At 42.3% G+C, this 19,845-nt stretch overlaps 1 protein-coding gene across 1 annotated transcript in view; it reads left to right on the plus strand.

Annotated features, from left to right (window-relative positions):
• The window catches only part of nphs1 (NPHS1 adhesion molecule, nephrin), a 36,210-nt gene extending 21,154 nt beyond the window's left edge, over nt 1-15,056 (plus strand). Inside the window, exons 10-30 of the mRNA XM_079164949.1 lie at nt 150-307; nt 1,232-1,373; nt 1,852-1,976; nt 2,095-2,263; nt 2,470-2,599; nt 2,754-2,926; nt 3,632-3,772; nt 4,383-4,496; nt 5,968-6,089; nt 6,693-6,852; nt 7,015-7,171; nt 8,095-8,246; nt 10,875-10,986; nt 11,400-11,581; nt 11,721-11,771; nt 12,120-12,242; nt 12,817-12,865; nt 13,218-13,350; nt 14,370-14,448; nt 14,600-14,766; nt 14,936-15,056. Coding sequence (XP_079021075.1) covers nt 150-307; nt 1,232-1,373; nt 1,852-1,976; nt 2,095-2,263; nt 2,470-2,599; nt 2,754-2,926; nt 3,632-3,772; nt 4,383-4,496; nt 5,968-6,089; nt 6,693-6,852; nt 7,015-7,171; nt 8,095-8,246; nt 10,875-10,986; nt 11,400-11,581; nt 11,721-11,771; nt 12,120-12,242; nt 12,817-12,865; nt 13,218-13,350; nt 14,370-14,448; nt 14,600-14,766; nt 14,936-15,016 — 2,720 coding nt within the window. The 3' untranslated portion in view covers nt 15,017-15,056. The remainder of the gene's footprint in view (nt 1-149; nt 308-1,231; nt 1,374-1,851; nt 1,977-2,094; nt 2,264-2,469; nt 2,600-2,753; nt 2,927-3,631; nt 3,773-4,382; nt 4,497-5,967; nt 6,090-6,692; nt 6,853-7,014; nt 7,172-8,094; nt 8,247-10,874; nt 10,987-11,399; nt 11,582-11,720; nt 11,772-12,119; nt 12,243-12,816; nt 12,866-13,217; nt 13,351-14,369; nt 14,449-14,599; nt 14,767-14,935) is intronic.
• Nucleotides 15,057-19,845: the final 4,789 nt, after the last annotated feature.

Here is a 19,845-nt window from a genome sequence, read left to right on the forward strand (position 1 = left end):
CTTGATACAACTCTATGTTTCACATCCAAAAATAGTTGCACTGCCACTGTGATCAGAATAGGTAGCTGTTGAATGTGCTATTCATGGGCGATATTTTCACTGACTTGTCTTTGTATGTTTGCCTACCTATGTGTGTGCGTGTACAACAGTTGAGCCTGCAGAGGTGACTCTGTTGGGTGCGTTCACAGCTGTTGAGGGGCAGGACTTGAGTCTGAGCTGCTATGCCACCTCCAGTAATCCGCCTGTCCAGATTCGCTGGTGGCTCGGCTACAAGGAGCTCAACTCCACTGTTGCAACTATGGAAGAGGTGGGACTACACATCACACAATAAGTCAAGGTTGAAGTCTATCTGTCTAAGCCGGTAGACAGGAAAAAAAAAGAAAGAGCCAGTGTAGACATTGAGATGTAATGGTGATCATGCTGGTCGTTTTTTTTTTTTTTTTGTGAACACAAGGCAAAAGCATTGCCCCTCAGTCAAGCTTGTCTTTAGGGTACCCACAAAACCTGTTTTAAAAAACATCCTAGTAAATTAAAATAACATTTTCTAAATGGAATGTGACCTCGTAAACCTTAATAGATGAAAGAAAATGGCATGACCACGAGCAGTGTGTCAGAATAGACCTGCTGCAGCTTTGCAAATGAATCCGTTGCCAATTCTAAAAAGAGTATTCTGCTACTCCTCTCCTCTTTTGTGTATGTTAATAAGATCAAAGTGAATAAAAGCTGACACAGAAGATGAGCGTTATTAAACAAGCTCTTTATTCATCTAGCAGCAGCATTTTCATTTGATCTTACACAAGGCACTCAGTGTGCTGTGTGTGAGCTTTAATGCCTCTGAAACAGTGTGAGGTTAATGAAGACTGACGCTCCTGTCCAGTGTCTTTGTTAGTCTTTCTGACTGTGGCTTTTACAGTAATCACCACAATAATGGCTTTAATAACCAGATGTGCTGCACAGGCATGACCACTATCAGGCAGGTGCAAAATGGTGCTTTGCTCAATTTACAGCAGTATGCAAAGCAGGAGAGTCAGATGAATATGCTTATTTATCAGAGGCCATGCACAACATCAGTCATTACAGCAGCTAATTTGCCATCTGTATTCGCCAAGACAAGCCAGTGCGGGTTGTTTTTCTTCCAGATTTTTTCCCCCTCTCTCCTAAGACTGAGAATGCCAGAGACAAAGGATGTCCGTCCCCTGACTGAACTGTCATGTGTGCGTTGTGTCTGTAGGGAGACAATGGTGGGATGACAACCATGTCCAACATGACCCACACGGTCTCCCGGAAAGAGGATGGACTGAAACTCACCTGTGAGGCTTTCAACAAGGGCACACACTTCTCCAAGACCCAGTCCGCCACGCTTGATGTCTATTGTGAGTAAGGATAAGTGTAGTTCATTTAAATGTTCTTCTTTGGTAGACATAACCAGCATAAGAAATCACCAAGGAAAAGGACATTTTGATTTGGTACCACTTTATTTTCTACATCTTATCATAAAACATATCCATCATGGTTCAGCAGGGGTCCAATTCATTTTATATTTTTTATTACAATTAATTCAATAAATGTAGGTCAAGAAACGCAAAAGAGGCAATTAGAATTCTTGACACAGAAAGAGCAACTATTTCCATGGGTCTGCTTTGTCATATTTCTGTTAGAGGAGATGTTTTCTGTACAGATTTTTGAATTGAAACTATTCTGTATGACTCTTTGAAAGAAGCCAGAAGTCAGTGATGGTCACTAAATACAGTATAAACAGCTGGTCTGCAAAACATGTATGGTAACCAAATGGGACTAACATTTTGAAAATATTGAATATATTTCAAACTCTTGTTGATCCTTTTATAACAGATCCCCCTCAAAAGGTGTGGCTCGATTCTCCCCCTCAAGATGTCCCCCTTCGTTCAGGGACCACGGTCCGTCTCATCTGCTTCTCAACTGGCGGGAATCCCACTGGGACTCTGACTTGGTTCAAGGTTAGTGTGCTCTGTCAGTGAATGTCTGTCTGTGTGTGTGTGTGTGTGTGGGTGTGTTGCTCAGTATGTCTAGAGTGCATACACTTCTCTATGTAAAAACCTTTCCTTCCTGTTTCAGAACAGAAAGGCTGTGACTGATGCACCGAAGCAGACGTCCTTTGATCGGGGTGTGGCTCGAGAACTGGTCTTGGTCCTGACGGCAAGTGACAACATGGCCACCTACCGCTGCGATGCCACAAATAAGGCAAAGAAGACTATCTCTGCCGACACTAAGCTCCTGGTTCACTGTGAGTTGGAAGGGAGATCTAACACATACACACAGACAGAGCTTTACTCCACTCTAACTCAGCTGAGAGAAAAGCACAATATAAGATAAATGGATTTGATATAAACCCATTCACACAGATTGTTTGCTACATCACTTTGCACTCTTCATCCTGATATTGTCAGTGAGTAAGGATTGTGTTTTCTTGTTTTCTCCATGGTTCTACAGTTGCAGCAGTAAGTATGAAGATTTCAACCAAACAGGAGGAGCTACGTCGGGGCCAGATGTTAACTCTGGAGTGCCAGGCTGGAAGCAGTAACCCCAAGGCCAGCATATCCTGGAGCCTGGGCGGACGCAGGTTTGGCAAGGCAGTGGGAGGAAAGGCCCATTGCAGACAATAACACACGTTGATAAGGACATGATATGGATCATTTTGTGTTATAATGAGTCTGATTGAGGTGAACTTGAACTGTCCCGTTGATTGGTTTTGCTGAATGCAATTTGTGTACTAGGTTCCAGGGAGTGGAGCAGCCACCCAGGAGTGCTCAGTTTGGTGGCGTATCACTGCACAGTTCTCTATCCCTGAATCTGAGCTCACAGTATCACAACCAGAGGGTCATTTGCCAGGCCAACAGCCCTGTGCTGGCGGAGGGGGTTAACACATTCTTCAAACTCAATGTGCTTTGTAAGTAGAAGGTGAATCGTCTGCGTGTTTCTTTCTTGGTTCATTTCCTTCTTTCATCTTGGCGATTGAGCAGGAGATGTGGTTTGCATAAATCGTAAACGATGCATAATGATGATCTATATTGGTGCCGACGTAAGCTGCTTTACCGGTGTACTTTTGCACAGAAATGTCAGCTTATAGTATGTGTGTTTTTTGTTCACTAGAAGCCTTTTGTTGCGATTTGTGGGTCTGTTGAGCTCTGTGGCAGTGTGTCCTAATTGTGCATTTGCTTTGCTGCATGGCCATGTTTGTCTTTGATGCCATTTCACAGGCAGCAGCCAGCCGCTGCTTCAAAGCTTGGTACTGTGTATGAGCATGAAGGAATGTCACTGTGTGTTTGTGCGGAGCTGCAGTTGGACAACAGTACTGTCACTCGTTGTTTTAATGCCTGTCCCTCTCACTCGCGCGTTGCCTTACTCCCCCGTTGTCTAAGTATGTGAAGTTGGTTAGATCTGGAATTATTGGTGGGATGTCGACTTTCTACTGGTTTGACTCTCATTAGTGTCTCGTTCGGCTTTCATGCTCAACATGTTTTGTGTGTCTTTGTATTCTCTCTCGCTGGTTCTTGTCATTGTGTGCTGGAGTTTGTATTCATGCGTCTGCACACGTATTTTTGGAGTAAATCCAACTTATTGCAGATGAATTTGCTTGCTGTTTCTGTGTCAGACCCACCAGAGTTCAGCCCAGAGCACCCAGTGCAGGTCCAGGTGGTGGAGGATGACATGGCAGCCATCCCACTGCTGGTCTCAGCTAACCCAGAGGAGGTCTCCTGCATTTGGCTGCACCACAGGGAGAAGCTGGTCAAAGGTGATCCACGGCTGTGTGATGGCTCTATAAACCGGGTCCTAGTTGAGCTGAGCCAGCAAGTAAGCACTCAGCTCTGCCATTCAGGGTCTGAATAAAACATGGCAGGTTAGCCAGCATGGGACCCTGCCAAATGTGATTCTCATTATGGGTCTAATGTATGCAGTCTAAATGAGGTTTGCTGTCTCCCTGAATACAACACAACGGTTCTAAACCTGGCTACTCCTCTAGGCCAGTGTCATCGGGGCCCTACTGCACCCACGCTCTCTCTGTTCCCTCTGTTTGCTCCATCATACGCAGCCCCCACGATAACATGACTGTATCAGGAATGTGGAAACCTACCTATTACATTTTGACTGCTGTGGTACAGGAGGTGTCTCTCACGTAGCCTATTGTTGGCTTGATGTGGGAATCCAGCCAGGCCAATCAATAATGCAGGATTAGATGTCACTTAGAGACCAGTGGCCAGAGGACACACAGCTGATGAGCATGTAATGAATACTTAATTTACTGTTGTTTTGCATGTGTGTCTCTGTGTGTGTGTGTGTGTGTGTGTGTGTGTGTGTCTTTCCATGTTTTTGGAAAGAGGGGGATCTGCGCTACCACTGGTCAGACAAGAACTCACTGGAGATCAAGAATGTGACGAGGAAAGATGCCGGAGTTTACAAGGTCAAGTGTACAAATGATGAGGGTGTCAACCAAATCTCCATTATGCTGGACGTTCAGTGTAAGGACCTACATGCATCCTTGTGGCCACACACATGTTCAGAGTTTTTTGTATTTTATGTTGAAGGCAAATCAATTTAAACATTCACAGTTTTTACTGCAAGTAAGAATTTTGAGACCCATACCTGTAGATTACTTTGCACATATTAATGATGAGATGGGTGGCAGCTGCACCATGACTGCATTTTTCCCCGTGTGTTTTGATCATTTTTGTAGAGCTACCTCTGAAAGCAAGTTTAATTATTTACAATAATTCCTATGGATTCATTAAAGTACCCCAATGCACATAAAAGAGGAAAAATAATAAAATAGAAAATGAGATGAAAATGAGAGGAAGGATGTAAGAGAAAATATAGAAACAGTACTTTTTAAAAGCATTATTTTACTTCCATCCATTCATGATTCATCACTCTTTTTTTCCATTTCGTGCTAGATATACCTTTGGGCGCTGTCGGTCACAAAGTCATCCACATCATTTATCTCTGTTGAATAGACTTCTACCTTTACAGAGAATGAGCAGACTTTTTGCTGCATAGCATTATCCATTTTGTGCTTTAGATTTTAATTTGTTGGCTTCTTACACGTTTTTTGAAATTGTCTAAAGCTGCCAAGTATCAGAACTTTCAGTGCATCCACACGCTCGGACACATATCAGCATTGACTTTCAGCCCCTACCCAGCAAACATGCCACATTCATTAGGCCTCAATGCAAGGCCGTGCTTCTCCACTGCTGCCCCAGGCCCAGCCTTGAGCTCCAGGCCCTCTGCCCTGATACTGATGATTTAATAATGGAAGTGTTGGAAATGTAGGTCTGCCTGCTTCACCAAAGCCCATGGTACAAGCCTAATGGATTCTGCCGTCCTGATCCGACTGGGCTTGACAGTTGTAGATATTCATTATGTATGGAGGATTGTACTAGCTTTTATGGGTGGCGGTGTAGCCCACTTAACAATGTCGGTCTCGGTTAGCAGGCCAACATGGGTGGATCTCTCCAACCCAGAGGTCTGCGTCTCTCTAGTGTTTCCCACCACTGTTCTTCAAATGTGAACATAAGTTTCGACAAGTAGGCACTAATGGTCTTATTGTTGCAAGTACACGGCACCCATGGGAAGTATAAAAAGCTTGTGAGTTATACGGATATTGACAAGAAGAGGAACCATGAAATCAGGGATGAGAGAAGACTTAATGAAGAATGTGCTTTCAGTCGAGGGCCTTCGGGGTCAAATGACCAATTCTCAGTTTGGTTGCGGAAGCATCTGTAATCCCCCAACATATTGAGAGGTTAATGGCATTGTATGTGGAACACAGAGGCCAATTAAGACAGGGTTATGAACAAGTTCAAAGGCGAAAAAGTGTAAGAGTAATTATTGCAATGCAGCATGCCTGTTTAATGGGTTGCCAAATGATTTGTCCCAAGTTGGCACGTTAACCTTTGGTCCTGCCTTAGCCTTGTCCCTTTTTCTTACTCTCAGATGCTCCCAGTGTCGAGGCAGAGAAAGACCCTGTGGTAGTGAACCTGGGCGAAACGGCAGACCTGATATGTGTGGCAGATGCCAACCCCATTATATCCGACATGTTCTCCTGGAAATGGCTGGTGAGAGCTTGGATACATATACAGAGAAACACAGTCATCCCCTGAATTATCTTTCATTTATCTGGCTTGCTTTCTATTATTTTGTCTGTTCCTACCGTTTATCACTGGCCTTTCTAAATGCACAGATGCACCATATTTCACTGGCTCTTACTATCCTTCCACCCCACCTCTTCCTGCTCCACACACAGCCCAAATCCAGAAAAATAGCTTTCATTACTGCTGCATGACTAAAGGGCACATTTGTCAATGTGACGTGGTCTCTGTATCTACTGATGCCCTCTCCGATCTAACCCACCCCTCTGGCAGTACTGTGTGTCCCGCTTTCAACCTGCACAGCCCCTCCTTTTCTCTTTCCCTGAAGCTCTCCAACCCTTGGCATTATCTTTCTCTGTCGTCTGTCCCCCAATGCCCATCCCATCCCCACCTCAAGCCCTGATGGTTTCCTGCTCAACTCTTCCTCCTCCCTCACTGTCTACCTGCCTGCCTTGCTTTTCGCACAGCCCCCCCCCCCCCCTACTCGAGCCCTCACCCAGCAGGATGGGAGTGTGCGTTGAGGGAGAGCTGCTGTCTGCCGTTTATCCCCCCTCACTTTGTCTTCCACAGGGAGAAGGGGAGGTGGAGCTGGAACAGGAGACCCAGGAAGATGAATCTGGCCTTCTGACCATCCATGATGTTACTCGGGCGCATGCTGGTTTTTACCAGTGCACAGCCAATAATGGCATAGCATCCCCCGCCACTGTAAATGTGCAGCTGGTAGTGCAATGTGAGTTTGTAGCATTTATTGTCAGTATCAAAAGGGAACAAAAGATACATGGAGAGTTACATGCACATGTTTTTGTGCTTGTCAACTAATCCTGAACATTTACTTCTGTATTGTGTCTGGTTTCTGCATGAATAACCTCCATGGCCATTTTGTCTTGTGAAGTCGAACCAGAGCTTCAGAAAGGATCCCAGTGGAGGAAGGTAGCAAGTAGAGGGGATGGAACCGCTACAGCTGAGGTAGTGTGTCGGGCAGAAGGCATTCCTCGTGTAGACTTCTCTTGGGAAAGAAATGGTGTACGCATAGACTTTGCAAACCCCAGGTCAAAAGAATATGCATTATGTTATTTCAAATAATTTTCTTAACAATTTGTTTCACTATATAGTGCTGAAGGAATGAGTCCTACAACCCCAAAATGAGTCGGCATTATTGCACTTCCGGTTCCCTCGTCTCGAAGTCAATGTTTTTTTTGTTGTTTTTTTTCATGGGTTTTTGTTTGGATGCCTGAAATAAGGTCTGTGGTTAACGTAAGTTAAAGAGATTTTAATGTTTTGTTCTACCAAAGAAAATCCGTCGATAAATGTGTTTCTCGTGAATTTTGAAGCTTTTACGTATCACCAAAAAGGCGGTTAATAACAAGTGGCTAAATGAGACTACAGAGCATCATGCCGACTAGTCCGCCTTCACAGCCTTGTTGTGATGTAATGTGATAGCCTAACATTAGCTTTTTACTTTTGCAGATTGCATTCACGCTTCAAAAATCTAATTTAAATGGTGTTCATTTGTGAAGATTATCTTGCTGAACAAAACGTATATAAAAAAACATAAACTTGTGTTTTCTGCAGAGATTATTTTCTGTAATTATCCAAAATCCAATGTAAAAATCTGTCTTGTTTTTCGAGGGAACCAGTGAGATGCTAACTTTCAGGCTTGGCCTTCAAAATTACATCCCTCCAGCACTCATATACACTGACACACATATTGATGAATCCTAACAATTAGATAAGGTTTTCCACTAATATAATATATTATTTTGCCATTTCTTGCTATTTCACCACTGAATCCAGATTTAGTGCATTTTATACCTTGCTTTTCACTATGCAAATACCTGTTTTATGCTTCTTTGATGTGTGAAATCGGGGGACTTAGTGCAATCCGCAGGACATCACAATCCCTGCTGTCTGCCTGCTCAGGATTTATCTCTCTTGCTGTGGGTGTGTGTGTTTGTGTACGTGCGTGCTGCAGGTATGAGGAGCGGACCGTGAGGGGGGGCTCCTTCTACACCAGCACAGTTAGAGTTGTAAATGTGAGTGCAGCTCTGGACTACGCTATCTTCGGCTGCACTGCTCGCAACTCACTTGGGGAGGACACGCTAGACATCCAGCTCGTCAGCACAAGTACTTCATCTTCGTACATTTTTGGTTTTTGTGTGTGTGGGTGTGTGTCTCTGGGTGACTGAGGTTGTCTATAAACTATGTACCTTTAATGCGTCATCTTTTTATGTGCTAAGAAAAAGAAACCTGTCTCAGTGTTGTAGAAATGCATTTATTGGATAATTCAATAGGTCTTTCAATGGTGTATTTAGCTTCAAATCGGGGAGAATTTTCTCATTTCAGTTGAGGACCACTTGATACTTCAGTATAGTTTAAAAATCACTAAATTCAGGGACACATAGTTTTCTATAGACAGCAATGAAATGTTAAAAATGCATCAAGCATTTTTTAAAATTCCAATTGAATCAAATGGCTCTGTTGTGTAGAGGGGTCACTTGTAATACCAAGCCACTGAGAATTAACACCCAGCTCTACTTTTTTTATTTACATACTGAGCGGGTCTTCTTCGCCATGTTTCTCCAGTTCTCCAGAATGAACAAATAAAACACTGGCTCTCGATAAGACCATTCTCGCTTTCGCGTTTTCATCAACACACTCCCCGATCTAAAAACAAAAAAGCTCTTTCCACCAAACAAGCAGAGTGCACGCTTACCAACCCAGCACGAAACAGCAGAGAGCCTAATTCAAGGAGTGGATTGTGAAGAACGTCAAATTAGAACCAAACAAAATAGTTTGCGAAGTAAACCAGAGCTACAAGATGAGTGTATGTTGGATAGTGTAGATGTGTAAGAAATAGCTTGCTGCTAAACCTACATTATTGTGTGCCAGGCCTCTCTTTCGGCTCCTTAGTGGTCAAAAATCACCTAATGCATCTTTAAATGAACGGCAAATGATCAGTCAGTGGTTAGAGCACACAGCATGTAGGAATTATGCATATCACGTACTTGGCAGTGGAGCACAAACTATTCCTTTGGTTCTAATTTGGCCGCATCTCAAAATAATTGTGTCTGTGCTGCTTTGTCCAAGGTTTATCAGCCTTTTCCAGCAACATTATAATAGTGTGGGAGGGCCACTGAAAAAGCAAACTGGAGAGAGCTGTTGCTCCTGAGTGTCCACCCTTTAAGGAACTTACTTCATTCCTCTATCGCTACCTTATCATTTCGCCTATAGCAGTACTTCACTCCTCAGATAATGCTGCAGTGATAGGCTTTGCTGTCCCGGCGTGCTTAGACTTTTCTGCCTTCAAGCTACCAGTGTATCCTTGAACCACCGCCATTATCAACACGGTCCTGCTCTCAGCGAAGGCCCACAGCCACCATTGGACACATTTAATGTTTACTATAAAAACCATAAAATACAATCCAATATTGGCCCCGTTTTTCCCCAGTCACTTTGTTAGTGCTGTGAATATTCATAATTAATCTGACGCAGTGATAATAGATTTTATATGCTTCCTTATCATTCTAGAGCTCGAGAGGAAGAGAGGGGCTTTCTTTTCTCAGTATGGTGCTTTATGGATTTGAAGGAGACAAAATCCAAATAAGGCTGACCTCTTTGCCCGGGAATCTTATGAGTAGAGCTGATAGTGGGAATTATTTACTCGGCAAACTGGGCTGCAGCCTGGAGCCAGAGACGAGTAGAGCATCCCCTTCTTACGTTGCTGCTCAACTATCTCTCCTCCTTCTCTCCTTGATTATCTCTGCCCTCAAAAACACCCTTCTTTTTTACATGCTCCAAATGCAAAATAATCCACTTTCCCTTCACTACCCTGACTGAAGCAGTGCCTGACTGAAGGCCTGGTTAGCCTCCTTTGATCTTTATTCACAATATTGATAATAATCAAGAGGCTTCATCCTTCATTGCATGACTTCGGTCAAATAAATTGGACAAATCCGCCACTTTGTTCTGAGATGGATCAGCCATCTGCCCATGTCTTCTGATCATTCATACAACATAGCACAACCTTTAGAAAAAGCAGATGAGGAGTGGCGCGCTGTTAAAAGATGCAAAGCTGGTGCTGTCAAAAATATTTTCTTTGGAATAAACTGTGATTAAGAAGAGATATACTGTTAAAAAACAAGTTTTTACCACGGTGATCATCTCTCGAATGAATTTTATTTAGTCTTTGGCGTTATTTATCAATAGCCGTTATTATCAATTTTCTTCACTTAATTTTTCAAACTTAAAATGCTGTAGTACTAAAATATGTCACAGACAGATTGCGCTAAGTCCACCCACAAATCAAACGTTTTGCTCTGAGCTAAACCGTTATCACCGGTCCTTCTGATACACAGATCTAAATAAGAATAATTTCTGTTTTCAAACACAAATGCGACCAATGGGAAATGTGAGAATATCTTAAATCATGTGTTTTCCTCTTCTATTTCAATCACGAAGAACATCAGCTCTGCACTCTCTCAGTAATATCAATTTGTCTATTTATAACCACTCCAAAGCAGAGAGGCCGTAAGAGAGGCACGCTTGTGTGAGCCAGCAGGGCCTCAGGTGTTATTTCAGAGTCTGCAGATATAATCACTTGACTATCTCATGGCACACATCTCCATTTCTTAGCACCTAAAGCCTTTCCAAATAGCCACCTGTCGAGTGAAGGTGTTCTGCTCTTCAGTATTCTCACAAAATCGAGAGAACATTTGCTTTTTTTCCACATTTCTCATTTCCTTTCCCCCTCAGATCGACCAGATCCTCCTTCATTGTTTCGCCAAGTCGGCGTCTCCCACGACTCAGTCACGCTGGAGTGGATCCCCGGCTTCAATGGTGGTTTGTGGCAAAGATTTCGTGTAAGGTAAGTTGTCTAGGAAGGAGTGTAAATGGCCTTGCATTTATATAGCACCTTTTATAGTCTTACGACCTCTCAAAGTGCTTTACATTATATGCCAACATTCAGCCCATTCACACACACATTCATACACTGATGGAAGAGGCTTCCATACGAGTTGCCAAACTGCTCATCTGGATCCAATCTAATGGTTATCACACGTGATGGCACACAATTTGAGAGCTATTTGGGCTTCACTATCTTGCTGAAGGACACTTCGATTTGCAGACTGGAGGAGCCAGAGATCGAACCGCAGATTTTCTGATTAGTGGACGAACCGATCCATATCCCGAGCCACGGCCGCCTTTAGAATGATGGTGTTAGAATGACATTCTTGCATGATAATATAATTGTACTTGACAGTGCCTTTTGGTTGACAGATACCGTTGGGATAAGTCAGCCAGTTTCCTGTACATGGATGTCTTTCCTCCCAGAGCAACAATGTTCACTGTCACTGGGCTGCAGCCCGTCACCACCTACAACTTCTCAGTCAATGCCCTCAATGTAATGGGAGAGAGCGACTATGCTGACAACAATGCAGTACTGACCATCACCACCAAGGGTCAGTTTAGAGTAACCCCAGCTTGACACCGAAAGGCCTGTACTGTAAAACCATCCTGTAATCTGTAATACATGAATATAAGTGTATTTTGCAGAAGTGTGGCATGTAAGTTTCTGTTAATCATTCTCTTTCCCTACAGAGAGGCCAGGCCTGGGAGAAGACCCAACAGATGATGACTCAGTCTCACAGAGTAAGTCCTTTATCACAACTCCCAGCAAAAGCTCTTACGGGCAGTTGGAAATTGCTGTTTGCACAGCAGCTAGCTTCATTTGGATAAATCATGTTAATGTATGCACCTCCAAGGCTGGTAATGTTTGCTCTACTAGAGTAGCAGTTGTCATGGTGCCTACCCATGCCCCCCCCCCCCCCCCCCCCCCCCCCCCCCCCTCCCATTCTGATAACCTTTAATCAATAAAGACATTTGACAGAGGGGGTTGGGCCTGTTTTTTATCCACCCAAAATGTCCATATTACTCCTGTTTTAACGTTGATTGTTAGGCATTGAGATAAACTGTTTCTCATGTTTTGTCAAACTATAGGTGCAAGTGGACTGCCAGCCTATTTGACAGTGGTGTTCACAGTGACGTTTGGAGTCCTGCTGGTATTTAATTCACTAGGTTGCTTCTTTGGATTGAGGTGGAAAAAGAGGCGAGGCCAGACAGGTAACCATAATGATCTTTTTATCCACCGATGTGAAAGTGTTTCCTCCATCACTTTCTGGCATTATAATGTCCCTATTCCTCAACAGAGCTCTAAGGAGATTACTCCAGTGCCATGATGCAATTGTCAGCTCAGCCTCTCACTCTCTTCTCATCTCTCCATGTCCCCCCTTTCTATCTGTCTATCCTGTCTCCTCTCCTTCTGCCTGTTGTCTGAGCTTCTACCTCCTGACACATTCATCCTTCAAAGCTGTCACTTCTGTGTTGTGTCCATATCTTTTATCTCATTTGCTAGCATTATGTCCTCTCTCCATCTCTCCTTCTGTCTCTTTCTATTTGTTCTTCGGTCTAACTGTCAGGTTGTCCCTCTCTATCTTTTATTTTTCATTCCTCACCTTCCTCTGCCCTCTGGTTTTTACATATATTTTATACAGTGTACTTGTCTTTCATTCTTACTCTCTGGCCCTTTTTTTTTTGCTCCGATCAATTTCAGTGCTTATGAGATGATGCTCTTCTCTTCAAGTTCTAATTTCCTAACACTAAGCCGCTTTCCCTACTGTTTCTGTTCTCACTGCAGGGGAGAGAGGAGGCAGTGTGTTGGATGGAACGAAGAGTGAAAAGGGGGGGTAAGTTAGGGCCCTTCAGTAGAAGTAATAAAGAGACACGCATCCAATCCACTTTAAGAAGTCAAAGACCTTGTCTAATAGCTGACCCAGCAACTAAAACCGCCAGGCACGCAAAACAACAAGCCTCTGTCAATATCTACTCATATTAGTGTCATCAAACTTGCACCACAATCCGTCAATAAACCTGTACATGCGCCACATGAAGCACTGTTATTAAGACTTGAATGTATGCAGTAACAACGTTGCTGTGTGCTGAGTGTTTTGCATCTCTGGTAGTTCATATTGGGGATCAAGAAATGAGAAATAAATCAAGAAAGTACAGGTAATGACACAATCTGATTTTTCCATGCAGGTCCAGTCAGTCAACTGTAAGCAACTCCAACAAGTATGAGAGCAGAGATAAGATCAACGCCACAGCCCAGCGCACCCTCCTCATCGACTCTGGATCGGACACAGACAGCAATGTCTACGAGAGCTATGCAGCGGTACGAGCGAGAGAGAGGAGGAAGAAAGGAAAGAGCGGGATGAGACAAAGAGAAAAGAGCCGTTGAGAAAATATGCAGCGACACAGAGGGCCTGAGTAAACAGATGAGGGGAGGAAAGAGGTTAGACAGGGGGTGATGGGATCTGACAGAGGAGGAAGTGGAGAATTCAGCCATAACGGGGAAAATGGATAGATAAACTAATGGAACCTTTAGCTGTGCATAGAGATGGAACACAGATCAATACCTCACAATTAGCATTCAAAATGCACATCGATCTCAGCGAAATTATCATTTTGTACTTTAAAAAGCCCAGCAAGGATTTGAACCTTGAAGAAAACTGTTGAGCGAGGTAGAAGAAAACAGATAGCGCTGCTGTCAGGATGGGGTATAATGAAACCTAAATCCCCACGGAGGCAGGCTTTATCTTTCCCCTGATTTAATACAGTACATACCAGTATGCGTTGCTTTGGCCAAATTACCCAAAAACATAATTTCCCCTCTTCCTGTCGTTATATCTGACCTTCAATGCAGATAGTATTGACATATCTGACCCTGAGATTTCTGCCTGCACCCCAATACAAGATGGTCGTCACAGTATTAAAAACAGCAACATCTCCGTCTATAAATACCAATTAGATGTTCCACTTCAATGTCAGCTATTTTCATAGGGACGATATCTTCTGTCCTACTCTCCTACTCTCTCTTTCTCCTTTCCTCTCTCTCTCTCTCTCTCTTTCTTTCTCTCTCTCTCTCTCTTTCTCTTTCTCTCTCTCGCTCTCTTTATCTCTCCATCCAAAAATCTCGACGATGGATTTACATAAAGCAAGGCAAATAAAACCCATCGGTATTGTTGAATCTTTCTAGAGGCTTGTGATAAAACAATGTGGGTGAACGGGCCCTCCAAGAATTCACCTCAACCCCCTCTGCACTGATGCAACACATGTGGCTTTGTCATTTACCTGATGGGACTCAAGGTCAAAGCTAATCTTATACTCTCTCTTCTGTTTTACTAATTTCAGGAAAGTTCCCATCATTATTACCCCACCGGTGACTACAATCCGCCCCTCAGTCCACTCTCTGAGGAAACGCGTAGGCTCGGTGAGACACAAATATACCTCGGAGTAAACAAGGCAACACTAAAAACCTCATCTCCAAAATATGATGCAGTCCCAGCCAATCGGGAGCTGAATCTATTGTTGTTGTTTGAACTTGTTCATGTTTTGCGTCGCATTTCCTTATGCTCTTCAAGGTGTCACCCACCTCCCTGTGGACTCTCACAGCCATCTGTATGAAGACGTGAGAGACGGGGGTCTATACCAGGACATCCTGGCTTCCCCTCTTCCTTCCTCTTCGTCCTTGTTTGACCACAGATTGCCTCATCAAAAGAGCGAGTGGAGACTACCAGCCTACCCTCAGGTCTGTAAACAAAACCCCAACCTATGATGATAGCTCCTGTTTGATATATTATTTACATTTGATGATATCACAATTGGGTTGCAAAACAAATGTATTGTAAAGGTAGATGATGTACTGTAGCCTTATCACGCAAGTAATGGTAACTGAGATGCAATCTGTCTCTCAGCAGGCAGCTGAGAGAGTGAGGGATGTTCGACAACCGCGGAGAGAGTCTGATCTTCCCTTTGAACTACGAGGCGAATTAGTCTAGAATGAGAAGGTCAAAGCAGACAAATACGCTATGACAGGGCTTGTGATTCAACAGTAGTCATTGAGTACAGTGTTGTATAGCAGATAATATTATTATCATGATATTAATACAAAACCTTTTGAATTGTATCTCACAAGTCACATTGAATATACCTGTCACAATTGTAGAATGGAGCTGGAACGCTTGATGTAAGATGTTATATAATACAGTATTTCACTCAGTTTTTCTGTGTATATTGTTTACATTCCTCAGATGTAAGTTGACCTACACTAGAATATGGAAATCGGAAGATGCTAAACAGAAGCAAATCACAATGCAAGAAAGATTTCCAAAAATATATATATTTAAGTCTCAAGCCATGCAATTAAGACTGTAAAAACGCTACTGTATGTGCTTTTTTCTTTTAACTTAAACCAGCCACCAGCTTTTTCTATTCTCCCTCTGTGATCTTCCTCTCTTTGTTCTTTCACCTTTACCCTTGTTCTAGTTTTCTTTGGCCTGCGGGTAGACGTGAATCAGTCAGTTAGAGACAAAAATGGACTGACAAAGCTGTTTTTCGCCCGGAGAAGAGTAGCCCCTCACTGTGGCACTGGGTCAGAAGCAGCACAGACTCACAGTGCCACCTAATCAGACAGCATCATTTTTTGACCCATACAACGTGAACACTTTCAAACATGTATCCAGATGAGGACTTGACAACAGTGGGCCGTCCGCCCCCCTCTCTGATACAAAGAGTTTCACAGTTAGTCCATGGGAATCCCTGCAATGGGATTGTACTGAGTGGTATTTAGCATGGTTATGTCTTCAGGAGGTAAAGCCATATCTAGGGCCAGACTCTAATCCTATTTTCTCTTGGATTGAAGTTCAGCTCACAGTATCAGAGAGAGAGAGAGAGAGAGAGAGAGAGAGAGACCGTGCAGGGAATTTGTCTCACCTCTTCATTTGATTTCCATTATTGTTGTTAAATTGTAGTTGAAAAAAAAGCAGTCCATTGCATAGTGTCACACCACAGCTTACAGTTTACAATAGTTAGAATCTGTATTTATAGAAAACTTTACAAAACCAAAGTTGCTTTACACAAGAAAAAATAGTTTTGACCTGATAATGGTGCAAGGTAAAAAAGTCAAGGGGAAACGTGACCGTTTGGAACAACTTTCCTATCTATCTAATTGTTGTTGAGATATTTCACGCTGGACAAAAGTGGCACCATTGCCATCCATGGAACCACGCTGCTAGTGTGAATGAAAAAAAATCTTGTTTGGAGAAGAGAAAAAGATGTTACTGGCACAGCCATCCTCATGTCTTATACAGTATGTGCATGTATAGCTTAAAAGTATATCAACGAGAAATATGTATTGGTCAATGAATATTTCGTGATATATCTTTCTTGATGATGTACGTTTTAAGCTGTAGACTGATGCTGCCACACCCGTCAGAAAACCTACAGAACACAAGAAAAAATAGATGGTTTCTTCCTGTATGACAATAACAAGGTTTAAGTGCTCTGTGTATTTGTGTAACTTTGTCTTTTAAAATGTTCCCTGTGCAGAGATCAGTAACTTCCTCAAAGTTTCCACCGCTCTTTTAGGTTCTTGCTGCCTTGTAAATTACACAAATAGCGACTGGGCTTACATCTGTACACAGAGCCGTTATGCATTCACCCTAGTTCTGCTTCCAGCTTCTGCTTTTCCCCTAAGCACGATTCGTCACATCCGTCTCATGAGTTCACACACAAAACACAGAAACACAGCACAGGCAACACATATAGTCCAATGAGACACACACATATTTATAAAGAAAAAGGGTATAATCTTAATTCATTTTCCCCCAATAGAAATGTCCACTTTTTCATTTTTGATGAAGATGGATGAGGTCTGCCTCATGACTTGTTCTTTAGCTGGAGCAACCTTCACACGTCACTCTTTTTTGGGTTGCTACTGTAAAATACAGAGGAAATATTTACTAAAAGAGGTGGTATTCCAAATCCTGGTGAGGTTGTTGTTGTCCTCATATTTGTACAACCTACAATATTCTGCTTCCTCAATGGCCTGACTGCCTGCAGATAAATCTCAATGTTTCACAGAGCTGTGTTCCCTCAATTAGGCTCGCTATTCTCCATCATGAGCTGTCAAGGTATGTTTGTCTCATTACTGAACAATTGTTTAAGTTCCTGTCAAGATGACTGCTGTGTTCAAACCAAAGCCTGTTCATGATGCATCATTTCGGCTCAGGCAAGAACAGTAATCTGCTAAACTGCAGGCTTGACAGCTCAATGCTGTACGTCAACTTCTATTTTTCCTCACTTGCCTCGTGAATGTTTTGATATGATGCGTTCAGAAGAATCTCGAGGGAGCTCGATCATTCGGGCTGCAGGAGTGCACAATTAAGTCAAAAGAGAAACAAATAAGAGACTTTAATTACCTCAGCTCTCAGAATGTGTTCACGTCCTTTTTACCCCTCTCCTGAACGTTTTTTATTTGGAAAACAAATAAGAAATTGAATAATGCTCTTTTATCAGGTTGTGCTACCAGTGGGGAGCTGACTCAAATTGAACTCACATTTCTGCAAACCCTGTCTTTGCTCTCATTATTTGGATTCTAATAATTTGAACCAAATAGAAATCAAATCAAAAGCAACCACAGGTTTTACAAATTACAACATGATTTCACTGGCAGTTATTATGACTCACGTTGTCGGTGTTCTCGCCTGTTGTCAGTAATGAGGATGTAATTTACCCTCCAATGTGGATGGAAGAATACAACTGAACAATAGTTCATGAAAGATAGCTAGGAAGTGAAAACAACAATTAATTATTAATTCTGATAAGGGCAGATCTGAGAGCACATTGAAACTAAAAGAGCATCCTAAATTAAAGATGAGTTTGATGACTGGCCATCGGCATCAGAACCCATGGAAATGTAGGAGTAAAAATAAAACCACAGAAAAGTAGATATGCTAGTAGAGCCCAAGGATATTGCAAGAAAAAAAGGTTGAGTTATGGATTTTTATTATTATTACAAAGATGCACACATACAGTCCACATTATTCTCTATTTGAAATAGTGCAGGCTTTATTAAGCACAATTCAAATCCAGACAGTCATTACTCTCCTGGTATCTTTTTCACAAAGGTACACAGTATATTCATCATAGGAAAAATGTCTTTCTTTTTCAAGCCACATTTAAACGTATTTTTGTCCCATATGTAAGCACATTTCAAACGTCCATCTCTGCATCTCACTCATTGAAATGCGCACACACTCCCACTCCAACACCAGGATATAAAGATGACACAAAGAGAAAAACAAGCTGTTATTATTAAAAACATTAAGTCTGATCTGACATAGTGTACAAAATGCATTTTGCATAATGTTTTTGCATTCATAAATCACTGTCTGAAATGTATTTTCAAATAATCCACACATTTATGTTAAGTTCTAAACCTACATCCATACATAAATCAATATCGTCTGATGATTTGTAATCAACAAAAATGCTCAGCTAGAATGATAAACAGAATGTAAAAAAGGAAGAAATTATTGGAAAGTAAGTGTTTACAGATTGATGTTCTTCTAATCATATTTGTGTACAAGCAGATGTGATTGGTTATCTATCACTTGCCAGGTTGAATCTTATAATATGATTGGCTGGAAGCATGAAATTGGCAAGTCAACAGTCCTATATTTTGCGACTGACGCCCACCTTCGGTTCATAAATTTGTTTTTCCTAGGGCATGACCCGCCCTACTCTGTCACTGATGTGGTGTACTCTGCCTTGATTGACTTACCATGATATTCTTACATTATCCAATCCAACTATCGAAGGCAGTGAGTACTAGCCAATCAGAGGCGAGTAGGGCCAATCGTTTCCTCGTCATCCTAGGAAAAACAAAATTGCCTCTGGTTCCCCCCTCTTAGCTCTCTTAGCACTGTTGCTGTTGTTTGCACTTTAGTGTTGTTTGCACCGTTAGCCGCCGGCTCAGCTCTCGCCATGTTGAGAGCCACGTGGAGGCAATCCCTCAATCATAGATATGCTCTGAATTTGGAATTTAGCACCTTTAAAGATGCTTTTAAAAAAGAGTTAACAATTGCTTTATTGAAATGTGACAAGCTGTGAGTATAAGCTGATCCAAAAGCATCCACAGCACTCTGGACGAAGACTGTCCTCTGCTATTGTGGATGAATTGCATGCTTTGTCTGCTGTAACAGCTCGATTAGTCCTCTTCAGTTGGTTAATGCTGTTGAGTCAAAATCACACACGCCAATCTTGCAGTCTTGAAGCAATAGTTGAAGACTGTGACTTCAAAACCCTTCAGTGTAATTTAATGTGAAAGACATGGAGTGGTTGATGTTTTCTGTGGTCATATTTAAGTGAGTGAGATGTGTTCATTTTTTTTATATTTTAAGTTTAAAGATGTACTCAAGAAATATAATTGCTTCTTCTATGGTTGCATGTTGGCCTAGTTAGTAATTAAAGTAAAGAATATTGTTCTTCACAGCCACACGTATTTCAGAACATCCTCAATGTCAACGTTTTAAAGGGAAGATATTTTATTAAACTGTTTCACAAGAAGCAACAATGCTTCCAATTTGTACTGCATTTGTCAGTATAGCAACAGTTGCTCATTACAACAAGGTCACTCATTTCTTGATTGTGACACAGCAACATGGACAAAGATGACGCATATTGAGGTCAGAAATGATTGTATGAGCCTGGAGAAAGACACACAATAAAAGATAGTGTACTATAAAGAAACAAATAAAGTAGGAAGAGAAGCTGCCGGGCTGAGAGACTGTGAGCAGCGAGGGAGGGTGAAAGACTGGAAGCCACA

Source organism: Pholis gunnellus (assembly GCF_910591455.1).
Source record: "Pholis gunnellus genome assembly, chromosome: 8".
NCBI classification, from domain to species: Eukaryota; Metazoa; Chordata; class Actinopteri; order Perciformes; family Pholidae; genus Pholis; species Pholis gunnellus.